The following is a 12714-nucleotide window of genomic DNA, read 5'->3' as shown; positions in this document are numbered from 1 at the left end:
GGTTATTAAGATCTAACGGGTATTGTCTGACATTGACATTGTTACCGTAAGGCGTATATTAATAACATTAAATACGATCAAACAGAACTACAGATAATGGCCTTCAATAGCAGACATTCTGACCATAACTAAACAGAACTTCAATACAAGTATACACTTCACTCAATAAAAATAAGAAGAATCACTTCATTTTCAAAGACACCCCACTGCGGGGAAGCCGCTATGCCTGTTCCTGATGCGCCGGCAAAGACAATTGCCGGTCCCTTAGCCGATCGGAAGTGGGATGTTGCTATACACACAGTGTACAAAGTATGGTGAACTCTGGTCCGGGAGAGGATAAACGAATAGCCGCGTTGTTGCTTTGTTGAAAAGTCCCGAGTACCCCGCTTCTCCAGATCCCCAACTCCATGTTTCGACGCTCGTTCATATCCATCAAGCACACATCATTCCACAGATCGATCCGCTCTACAGCATCTGCCAGAATGCGTCTGAACTACGCCCCCTCTACAGCACCCACAACCAACCCCGACGGCACGCCGCTCAGCCCGGCCGAGCAGGAATCGACTGCAGACATCTATACGCGCATTGCGGCGCGACGAAATCCTCGCCCTCTTATCCCCCTCGACCTGACCTTCTTGCACACTCCGCCGATCGCCGACGGGTACAATGCGTTTGTGGGAGCGATCCGCAACAACGCGGTGATACCGCAGTCGGTGCTTGAGCTGTCCGTCTGCCGGGTCGCGATACTGAACGAGGCAGTCTACGAGTGGAATGCACATGCGCCACTGGCATTGAAGGCCGGCGTCACGACAGCACAGTTGAGCGAAGTCAAGTATTTAGCGGCGTCGAAATTCACGGCGGATGGCGCGATCATTGCAGAGCGGTTGCCGGAGAGCCAGCTCACCGACGCTCAGTGGGACGTGCTACTGTACACGGATGCGGTCACGAAGAATGTCAAGGTCGACGACGCGGTGTTTGACGCGGTCAAGCAGCGGTTTAGCGAGAGAGAGGTGGTGGAGCTGACGGCGTGCATTGGGGCGTACAACATGGTCAGTCGGTTCTTGGTTGCGCTGGACGTGGGCGAGAACAACGACAAGCGGATGAAGGAGGCAGACGAGATCGAGGCGGAGTTGGCAGCGAAATAGGTAGATAGCGAAGTTCAATCAATAATATTATTGATCTCGAGCGAGATATATCGGCCGCGCCACAATATAGGGCCAAGAGCAGCTGGCGACCCACCGCACCGCCGCATGGTGACCCGAGCACAGGCGGGCACAAACTGAAATTCAACATCACATCACATTTCTTGACGCTTGACTTTTGACTCTTTGGCTTTTGCCTGTCGTGAAACTTTGGAGGATCCCACTTTGCCGTTTCCTGCTGTTGTTTTTCGGGGTCCAAATGCGCCAGCCGCGCTTCCCTAAAAGGCATTCCGTGGAGGAAATTGCAAGCTGTACACTACTTGTATGAGGGATTTTCCCCAGCCACACGCTTGGGGCGTTGGGGATCCAAGGACGCTGCCCCCGCTCGCTTCTGCTGCAACCTGGGTGGAAAACGGAAGTCCCTTGCGGTGTGTTTCTCGTCATCGTTTGTACAGCCCAGCGTAGATGGATGATGGGCGCCAAGGCCAGGGCAGCCAATTGCAACCGAGGCGCAGCATGGATAGAGTAGTTGTAGATCTGTCTTTCTGTCGCCTGTTGCAGGGGTCATGAGTAATGCCAAATGTAAGATCGACTGAGCCACGTTCAAGGTTACTGCCACGGCACACGCTTGGCGGCTCCTTCCCCACTGCCGCCTCCAATGCTTTAATCACCGCTCTTCCTCGCTCAGCGCTCTTCGTTCTCTTCTCATTCTTCCTCTTCTCTCAATCAACATCTCGTCCTGTCCAGTCACCATGTTCGTTGTTCTCTAACACCCGTAGTGATGCTCATCGACGGTGAGAAGTGGGCTTGTGAAGCTTGCGTGCGAGGCCACCGCGTGTCAAGCTGCCGACATCATGGTATGGACCTGGCCTCAGCTCAGTTTCAGTGGCTAATTTCCCCTAGATCGCCCGTTAATTCGAATCAACAAAAAAGGCCGGCCGTTCTCTGTCTGCTGCATTTGTCGCGGTCCTTGCATCGACCGAGAAGAACACAGCAAGCTCAACCGCGACAAAAAGTCTGATGGTGAGAGCGATAGCAAATCCTCTGGAAAAGTACTGCGAAACACACTCACCCACACGCACGCCAACACGACGCTCTATTTAAAATGGGCTCGAGAGGACGGTATATATCGCTAACGTGTCAGTAGAGCCACAGACAAGCCGTCCGACGTCGAATCCGGCCATCCTCATTCGCACGCATTGCACCACATCCTGCGACACCACTCCCGTCGTCAAGTGAGCAATTTACGCCTACTAGCCAGTCTGCTCCTCTCTTGTCCCACCTATCACAACCTTCGCCACCTCTACTTCCATCATCTGCCCGCTCACGCTCTGTTGCTGACCAGGCCACGACGACTACGACTACCACTACGACTATGACGACCATGACCATGACCACGACCAGTCCGCCACCGGCCAGTTTTGACTTGTCGGTCCCGTATATGGCTCCGGCGGAGGCTGTACCTCCGCTGGGCTATCCTTTTGCGACGCTTCCGACTATGGAAGAACCATTTCTGCAGCCAGCACATCCAGTGCCTTCAATGTATGCTGACGAAGCCTTGTTTGGACCACTCGACGCCAGCTTTGTGCCAGACTCGATGTATTCCGGGTTTGAAGACGTCGACGCTCTTCCGGAAGACTGGTCGACATTTTTCTGGAGCGATTGATTGGTTTTTTTTTTTTTTTTTTGAACATCCCTTACAAAATTTCCCCCCTTCTCGTTGTTTTTTTTTCGTGTGATTACAGCTATGTTGTTTCTTCTAAGCACTGCAAGCAAGACTAGTCTTGGCGGTTTTCTCGTTGAGGAAGCCGGGTCGGGTTTCCGGCCATAGAGTCGTGCTATAGACTGAATAGATGTTACAGTTATTTTTTTCCATTTATTTTTTTCATCTTTTTTTCTTCATACAGCCAACTTCTACGAGTCAGAAAGAGCGGTGCGTAACGCCGCAATCAGGAGGTGCGTGGTGCGTGGCGCGTGTGCCGAAACCATTGCGTACAGTCTGCGCATTGTATTAGCAATGAATTCCCACTAATTCCACCGATTCGTTCTGTTTTTGCCGTAGGTAAATTGCTTACTAGTTACCGAGATTGCAGGTGGATATGTTTTTTTTTTTTTTTTTTTTGTCCTAGTTGCTATGAGGCATTTTCCTTTCTTTTCTCCTTTTTTTCTCTTTTTTTTTCCATCTTTTTTTTCGGACCTCGCTAATAATTACACATGTGATGTACAATGGATCCCCGCGCACAAAATTACAAACACACAAAGAACCAACGGCTTATCATTTACTAACCCAAGTTGGCCAATTATTTGCTTCCATTCAGCTGGTTTTGTATAGTTCTCGCAGGCAGCCAGTCAGATTGGCGAGCGTGCGTAGACGCTCGGACCAGGGGCAGGGGCGTGCTGCATACTATTACTGCCTGTTCTACTTCTATGACTGGATGTATGCAGTCACTGCAGAGTCTCCGGATGCTGGTGTCACTGTCACCGCCGGAAATACACTAGTCTGCTTTCAGAACGGCTTTCGGGAAATTGTCGTCCCGCGCTAGTTACTGACTGGTATGGTAACAAACGTGCCCGTATCATAACCAGGTCCCGTATACTTTACCTGATGTCATGCCTCTTCAACTTCCCTCTTTAAACTTCCACTCGACAGGCTGACTAGGATAGCCACCGAGATATATAATTTTAGAAGAGCAACAGATCCATCTATTACTGTCTCATTCAGTAGAACGATGTGATGCTAATATTCGTGCTTCTCCCTCCTCGGGGCGGCTATTACAGCCCCGTGGTTGGTGAGTACAGTACAAGCGCGAGGCTGCGAAACACCAATCTCGCCTCAGCTCTCCTAGGACTTCAGCTCTGCTTATCCTCTATTTTCCAGGCGTTGTTACCGAGAATTTGACGACGAGATCAGCCTAAACCTTCTGTTTTACCATCGCCGTTAACGCCGTTGCTGCGAAATGCTCCCGAAAAGCCGCCATGATTATACGATCGCGATTATCTACGCCATTACTCTTGAAGCGGAAGCCGTCGAAGCCCTTTTCAACGATACTTATGATCAGCTTGGAAAGCACTACAGCAAACAACAAGGCAATGTGAATGCATATATAAATAAAAAAATTGACGAGCATAACGTGATCCTATGCTACCTACCTAGAATGAGCAAAGGAAGTGCAGCAAATATTACCTCTAGTCTGCAAGTCAGCTACACAGAAATCGAGCTTGCTTTAATCATTAATATCTATAAAGATACATCTTTCTCACCAAAGACCCAAAACATATTCTTAAACAATACTATCATCAATAATTCTATAATTAAATATAACTTTGACAGATAATACCCTAATAGATTTCAACAGAAGACTAATCTAAAGAGCACGCTAGGCAGGCCAAATCAAAAAATCCAGACCCTTTTAAATAGCCTTCATACAGAAAATAACCGCAGTGAGCTTCAGAATCAGGCGCAACAGTATCTTCACACCCTTTAACAAATAAAGACCACCAAGTGGCGTCATCCAAGGATTAACAATATACTTTTCCAAAGCTCCTATCTTTATAAGCATTCCAATCATAATTCTCTTATTAGATACTCCTATTTTGGGAGTGGCTCGCCTTATCAAATTTGCGAGGAGGCGTTAGGGAAGAACTACAACAACCTTAATTACAATAAAGGTCAACAAGTTCGATATCAAGAGTTCTCGGAAGATATCCGGACAACCTCCATATATATTAGACCAGTTGCTTCTACTAACACAGTAATAAAATCTAGACAGCATCATGATAAACTTATTAAAAAAGAGAAAATCATCAGTTTTAAGATAGAAGAGACAGAGGTATAGAATAATATTCCATATATCATTATCAAAGATATATACAACTATACCAATAGTCACAAAAACAAGTTGTGGCAGGCATACACAGCAGCGACTAGAACCTCAGTAGCAAAGGCTTTCTTAGAGTACTAAGTGCCTAAAAATAACAAAGATTAATAGACTATCTAACAAGAGATTTAGAATATCAAGTGTCTAATTATCCCTTAATAGATGCGAGCATAAATCGCCACTTAATGATTCCTTTTAGAAAAAATCTCCGCTTCATAGATCGCCAGGACGAAATCCAGAAATTAGAAGATTTAATCTCCATACCTAATAGGCCAAAAAAGCTTGCTATTACCAGATTAAAAGACATAGACAAGACTCAAATCACTCTAAAGCTAACTTACCACATACAAAACAGAGACCCTAGATATTCAATCTTTTAAATCCCATACACTAGCTATAAAACTATTAAACAGACTTACATAAGTATTACACAAATAATAAAGCTCTATAATATAAAACTATCAGAGATGAAAAAACATCTTAAAACTTATTTTAGCCAAACTAGAGAAAAATAACTTCTGATCTTCAACAATACAGATAAAATAGAAATATAGATTAAAAATAACCCCCCAGCACCACCACTTAAAGATATTATCCCTTTGAGTAAGAATAGCCACATACTCTTTACATCCCGCAACCGACAGCTTGCATTAAAGCTAGCATCCTTAAATATACACTCCATTCCTAATATAGATTAAAGCACTACCAAGAAGATACTCAGAAAACTATTAATTCGAAATAATTTATTACATAATAATTATGTGACAAACACACTTCTTAAACAGCTTATTTTTCTTCCTCTAGCAATCAGCCAAGCCACAGCCTATATCAATCAAACTGATATTTCCTTAATAAGGTATATGTCATTACTAAATAAGCAAAAGAAAAGCATAATAAAACTACTCAATAAAGATTTTAAGGATGATAGACGCTACATAGAGATTCAGAACCCCATAATTACAACCTAACTAATCTCCTTCTTGCAAATCCAGCAAGTGGATCAAATAGCAAACGACCTTTTATCATTCATAGCTTACATTAACCCACATGATATACCAGAGTCAATTCTTCCATCAACAATATCAGCAAAAAAAAAATTTAAAGTATTAAATCTTCTTAAAGCATATTCCTTTATCAATGCACAGGTTGATAACAATATTCTCAGTCTCTATCAACTTATACATCTTACTACTCAAAATTGGTTAAGAAAAAAAGAAACATTTAAAACTTAGGTAAAAACAGCCGCCAAACAGTTAGACAGAGTTTTTCTAAATAACGATTATAGCAATTAATTAATATGAAGAGACTACCTACTATATACACTATATCTAATAAACAATACAGAATTCCAGGATTACCAGGACAGCCACGATTATTTTCTTACATAAATAGGAATGTGCCTGGACAGTGATGGAAGATATATTAAGGCAGAAGCTATGTCCTGGAATGTCCTAAAAATCCAAGAAAAAATTTATAGACCAGGGACTATACGTACTCTTACCAGTACCAACAACATTGGAATAAGACTTTTTAAGCAGAGTAAGTATGAGGAGACTGAGGCCATGTATCAATAGGCATAGAAAGGTTATAAGAAGGTGGCTGGTCCTGAGCATCATAATACTCTTACTATTATTGACAACCTTGGAAGAATACTTGAAAAGTGGGACAAATATAAAAAAGCCGCGGCTATACACCAATACGCACTGAAAGGTTGTAAGAAGACACTTAGTCCTGAGCATCTTAGTACTGTTATCACTGTCAACAACCTTGGAATAGTACTTAGTAAACAAGGCAAGTATAAGGAGGCTGAGACCATGTATCAACAGGCATAGAAAGGTTATAAGAGAGCACTTAGTCCTAAGCATTCCCATACTCTTTCTATTATCAACAACCTTAGAAGAACACTTAAAAAGCAGGACAAGTATAAAGAGGCCAAGGCTATACACCAACAGATACTGAAAAGTTATAAAAAAGCACTTAGTCCTAAACATCCTAATACTCTTACTAGCGCCAGCAACCTTAGAATATTACTTAGTTATTAAAGCAAATATAAAGAGGCCAAGATCATACATCAACAGGATCTAATAGAGTCAGAAAAGACACTTAGTATTAAGTATCCTAATACTCTAATAAGTATACACAATTTTGCCCTCACTCTTAAAAAACTAGGGAAGATTATAGATGCCTTAAATCTTATCAAGAAATGTGCGGACCTTCACAACAAAATATTAAGCTCAAATCATCCAGACACTATATTATCATCCAATACCCTTAGTACTTGGGAAACAGCAGCAAACCAGCTCTCAGAAAGACAGAATCAACAATCTTCAGCAGGCACTCCTGCCCTACCCCCGACCCACACTTATGCCAGTGATTCACAACCTGTAGGCCGTAAACGGCGAGCCTCATGGATTTCTTCCGAAGACGATGATTTGGCATTATAATTTTGTCTTTCACCTAGACTGAACAATGGCATATGACTTATAGTATAACTTAGCTAAACTTGTCGCTGTAACTAAAACTCCGTACTCCTTGATCCTCTCCCTGCCTTGTAATAAACATGATTTAGACTCTTTCGGTCACAGACCTGCTTTGGCTATGTATTGTACATTCCATACATAACCAGATATCCTGTGACTCGACTTCACCTTATTTCAATTTTCAAACATCTTCATCAGACAGCTAGGTTGCCTGGGGGGGGGGGGGGGGAGGGGCGAAAACTGAGCATCGTCATGTTATAGTTTCAGCAATTAGGAAAGCCAACCTTGCCTTGCTCTTGGGCATAATGACGGGCGGGTTTCTATCGTAGGATTCTATAGATTATAGATTGAATCGTCCTTGCTCTTTGATTCGGATAGTCGATTCTATTGAGGGCAAATTTACCACCAATACTTGTAAGTACAATACTGAAACTTACAATTGTTCTATCTCAAACCAGATGAGGCTTAGCTTACTTTCACACTGGGGTTCCAGAAATAACAAATAACAAGGGAGTATTTGTGGTGACAGCAGTTTCCGGAAGCCCTGTTGTAGTAAGTTAGTATTTTACCAACAGTCGCTAGAGCATTTCCCCGCGTGCATATTACTGTAATACTATCTGTGGAGAGAAGAGAGAGATATGTAGAATGACGTCACCGGCTGTGCTGTCACATTTTGTGACAATAGTACTAGTAGATAGCCTGCTGATCTGGGAATAGTACGGCCGCTGCCACCTGGTCATCGCTAGCTCATAGTTAATTGCTGTGTCACAGAAAATAAAACAGAGAAAATCAAACATCGTCATGCGGCTTGTGGCAGTGCTTTCCGAGAGCCGAAAGACTTAGCGCCTCATCAACGCTGTTCCATGGGCCGGAATTCCTTTTTTGAGCCCCCCTTCTTTGCTCAAAATCAATTCTAATTACATAAAACCCAGAGCGAAATGGGAAATGGCGGTCGCACCAAAAAAAACGCTCATATTAATTTCCAAGAACCAAATGTTACTCCCACCTGATTTCTGGGTCCAGCATGACTGACTGTCATTGGTCAGGGACAATTCCCTCATGCTTGATACAACTTCACACTCCAGACCACCACAGCAGGTCAACTGGTGAGAATATATCACTCAGTTTGAAAATGAGACCGTCTGTTTAACGAGAAGATGGACTCGGTTGACTTCAAAATGACGGGGTCGCCCCTCTGACATCTGCAGATACTGTGTATCGTTGCACAGCGTCCTTGCTTGGGGCATATTGCTTGACATTCATCCCTCGTCATTATCCATATCCCTCTCTCACTTTTTCTCTGCCACTCTATTCAAGCAAAGAAGCAAAAAAGAGAGGAAGAGAAAATGGGCAAGATCAAAGTCGCCGCCCACGTCGACCGCATCTACGAGGTCGAAATCGGCCTGAAACCTCCAGCTCGCCAAAAAGACACCAAATTCACCCTGCACAGCGACGGCTCGCATTCCCACCGTCTTTACGACGGCCGCCGGCATGATGGCCTCTTGGACCTCTTGCAGGACAAGCTCAAGGCGATGCAGGATCTCAAAGAGAAAGCAGAAGATGACGATACGCTACCCTTGCTCCGGCTTGAGTCATCTCTTCTACCCAAAACCCCTTCTATTCCTACTCCAAAACGAACAAAACTCGAGCAGCTCCCACTCACCAAGCGATACGGCACATACAAAGAACAAATCGGCCGGGGCTCGTCGGGCATCGTCCGCGTCAGTTTCCTGCCTCACTCGACCGAACACCCAACCGGCGGCCAGCTCTTCGCCGTGAAGAAATTCGCGCAGCGCCAGAAGGAGTCAACCAAAAAATACATGAAACGGCTCGGTGCCGAATTTTGTATCTCGTCCAGTCTGCACCATACCAATGTGATCCGCACGCTCGATTTGATCCAAGACGATGAAAGCAGCGACGGGTTCTGCCAGATTATGGAGTACTGTTCCGGCGGCGACGTGTACACGCGAGTACGCTCGATCGGTGGGAGTCGTGGTCTCTGTGCGGACGAGGCAGATTGCTACTTCAAACAGCTGCTGCGTGGGATTGAGTATCTGCACAAAACGGGGGTCGCGCATCGCGACCTCAAACCAGACAACCTGCTGCTCACGCGGCGCGGGTGTCTGAAAATCGCCGATTTTGGGAACGCTGAATGCATTCGGCTGCCGTGGGAGAAGCAGGTCAGGTTGACTACGGGGTTGTGTGGCTCGTTTCCGTATATCAGTCCGGAGCAGTATGTTGTGCTTGAATACAAAAAGAAGATGGCTGCCTATTATTTCGATGCCAGGGCTGCAGATGTGTGGTCCGCTGGCGTGGTGTACATGGACATGAGGACGGGGAAACACGTGTGGCGATACGCCATGGCCGAGAAGGATGTTTTATATGAGGAGTTCGAGCGAGAGATACGACAGGCTGGGACGTGGCAGTCTATCGAGCGTTTGCGGGGGGTGAGTATTCCTTTTCTTTTTACATTTCCATGCTGACTGAGCGTCAATAGGCTGCCTGTCGCAAGACCATCTATGCCATGCTCAACACCGACTGGAAGAAACGGCCGAGTGCAGCAGATATACTAAAGTCGGAGTGGATAGACAGTATTCATGTCTGCGCAGCGGGCGAGACGGGTGATTCTTTGTGACTCGGCTTTATATCCAATAGCATGATTGATTTTGTCGACGCTGTTATACAGCTTAGTAGATTGAATGTATTGATTTCGGACATCTGCCCGACCCCACGATGGAGCGTGAGCTTCCCCTCTTTGACAGTCGTACAGGTTGCCAACTACATATATACTCAAGCGTTTGAAGTATATCAACGCAAAGTAAAATGGCATTCCAACAAATGAAAAACCCATCGTGGTTTCTGGCCGGCCCTCACTCGGCCAGCATCAAAGACCACCTCCCGGCCGACAACGACATCCCCCAGATCCAAGACGCGCACGACGTGTTGATCCGCATATCATATGTTGGTGTGTGTGGCAGCGATGTAACATCCCCCCCCTTTTAATATCTATACTGATACTAATGTTAACTTGAAGGTGCACTTCTGGAACCACGGCGGCATCCAGACGTTCGTCTCGCCCGTCTCCCAACTAATTCTCGGCCACGAAGCCTCAGGAACAATCGTCGCCACAGGCTCGTCCGTCTCAACCATCAAACCCGGCGACCGCGTCGCTATCGAGCCCGGTTTACCCTGTCGTCGATGCGCATACTGCAAGTCTGGCAAGTACAATCTGTGCGGGCAGATGCGGTTCGCGGCGGATCCGAAGAGCATGCAGCACGGCACTCTTACCAAGTTTTATCTTGTCCCCGCGGATTTTGTTTTTAAGTTGCCAGACGACATGTCGCTTCAGGAGGGTGTGCTGGTCGAGCCGCTCAGCGTCGCGGTGCATACCGTGCGCCAGCTCGGTTTTACGGCTGGTGAGGACGTGGTTGTCATGGGCAGTGGCACGATCGGATTACTTTGTGCGCGTGTGGCTCGAGCTTTTGGCGCGGCCAGAATTGTTTTGTGTGATGTGTTGCAAGGCAAACTGGATTTTGCGCGTGGGTTTGTCGAGGACTGCGAGACGTTTCTACTTAGCAGGGAAGCGAGTTCCGAAGACGAGTCGGAGCGACTGCGCAACACGATTTTCCCTGCTTCTTCCGACGACGATGAACAGCCTAGAGGTGTGCACAACGTGATTGAAGCCTCTGGGGCTGCCAGCGCCGTGCAAATCGGAATCTACATTCTACGGCCAGGCGGCTCGTATATTCAGGCCGGCATGTCCGGACAGTCCAAGATAGAATTTCCAATCAACGCGTTTAGCGCGCGCGAGCTGAATTTGAAGGGCTGTTTCCGGTATGGTCCGGGAGACTACGAGCTGGCGATGAAGCTGTTGAGGACGGGCAGAGTGGCTGTTGGGGAGTTGATCAGTTCGGTGACGCCGTTTGAGAATGCGCCGGAGGCGTGGGAGAAGACGGGGAGGGGCGAGGGGATTAAGAATTTGATTGAGGGGGTGAGGGGATAATATTCTTCCTCTTGTGGACAATAATCGTAAACGACGCTATAGTATAGTTACTTGGTAACCCCAAACTAGGCAACAATTCCAACAATTCCAACAATTCCAACAATTCCAACAATTCCAACAATTCCAACAATTCCAACAATTCCAACATTAAATGGACGTATTAATACATGCAACATCTCCCCGGAAACTCCCCGCACCCCTCAATTCGATTAATAATGTAGACATGGCTATTAAGTAGACGAACACCATCCACACTTCTACCTATCGATACATCTATCCACAACAAAATGTCCGTCCCCGACTGCTGCATCACCGGCTTTCAATGGCAAGGCACGCCAACTGGCCGCACCGGCCGTCTCGCCGATAACAACACTTATATCGCCGGCGACAACCCAGACATCGCCATCCTCCTCATCGCCGACCTCTTCGGCTGGACATTCCCAAACATCCGCTTGCTGGCAGACCACTACGCGCGCGAAGTCGGCGCAACAGTGTACGCGCCGGACCTTTTTGGTGGCGAGGTTCTGTCCTTTGATCTGATTGCCGCCGACCGATTCGATCAGCTTGACTTGCCCGGATTTATCACGCGAAACAGTCGCGAAAACCGCGAGGCCGAGATCTTTGCGTGCGCGAGGGCGCTCAAGCAGCAGCTAGGGTATAAAAGAGTTGGCGCGGTGGGGTTTTGCTACGGTGGATAGGCTTCGCTTCGACTTGGTGCGAGGGAGCATCAAGAAGCGCCGCTGGTCGACTGTGTCTCTATTGGACATCCGTCGCTCACGACAAAACAGGATATCGATGAAGTCGCGGTTCCCGTGCAGGTGCTCGCACCAGAGATCGACCAAGCGTATACGGCAGAGCTGAAGCTGCATACGTTTGAGACGCTGCAGCGGCTGAATGTGCCGTTTGATTATCAGCATTTTCCGGGTGTGGCGCATTCGTGTTTGGTGCGTGGCGATGAGAATAAGCCGGGCGAGCGCGCTGCCATGATCAGGGGTAAGAATGCAACGGTTGCGTGGTTTAGGCAATTTTTGGTAGATGCGTTGAATTGATGGGAAGAAGTGCTGGCTTGAGGTAATTAGGGCTTTTGGGGCGTCTCAAAATTTCCGTTTACGGAAGGTGACCCTGCCGCGAATAACATGCGTTGATATCTTACCTTTAACTTGATATTTACCCGTCAGACCAAATTATAGCAATTATTATTAATTAGTACT

General features: G+C 46.4%; 3 protein-coding genes across 3 annotated transcripts; all 3 read left to right on the top strand.

Moving 5' to 3' along the window:
- Positions 1–482: 482 nt before the first annotated feature.
- On the top strand, positions 483–1145 carry TRUGW13939_04690 (uncharacterized protein; the record flags this gene model as incomplete). The annotated part of the gene is made up of 1 exon (XM_035487857.1): positions 483–1145. The coding sequence occupies one exon, from the start codon at positions 483–485 to the stop codon at positions 1143–1145; it is 663 nt and encodes a 220-aa protein (XP_035343750.1).
- A 778-nt stretch (positions 1146–1923) lies between these two features.
- Positions 1924–2808, top strand: TRUGW13939_04689 (uncharacterized protein; the record flags this gene model as incomplete). Its single annotated transcript, XM_035487856.1, has 3 exons — positions 1924–1999; positions 2046–2194; positions 2290–2808. 3 exons carry the CDS (start codon positions 1924–1926, stop codon positions 2806–2808), a joined length of 744 nt encoding a protein of 247 aa, XP_035343749.1.
- A 6038-nt stretch (positions 2809–8846) lies between these two features.
- Positions 8847–12495, top strand: TRUGW13939_04688 (uncharacterized protein; the record flags this gene model as incomplete). Its single annotated transcript, XM_035487855.1, has 7 exons — positions 8847–9947; positions 9998–10131; positions 10320–10482; positions 10535–11491; positions 11725–12158; positions 12202–12217; positions 12292–12495. Coding segments are annotated over 7 exons (3009 nt in total), but the record flags the coding sequence as incomplete, so codon positions are not given.
- Between the last annotated feature and the right edge of the window lie 219 nt (positions 12496–12714).

This window comes from Talaromyces rugulosus, chromosome II, assembly GCF_013368755.1.
Source record: "Talaromyces rugulosus chromosome II, complete sequence".
NCBI classification, from domain to species: domain Eukaryota; kingdom Fungi; phylum Ascomycota; class Eurotiomycetes; order Eurotiales; family Trichocomaceae; genus Talaromyces; species Talaromyces rugulosus.
Note: the sequence above shows the minus strand (reverse complement) of the source record. Positions and strands in the feature narration are given on the sequence as shown.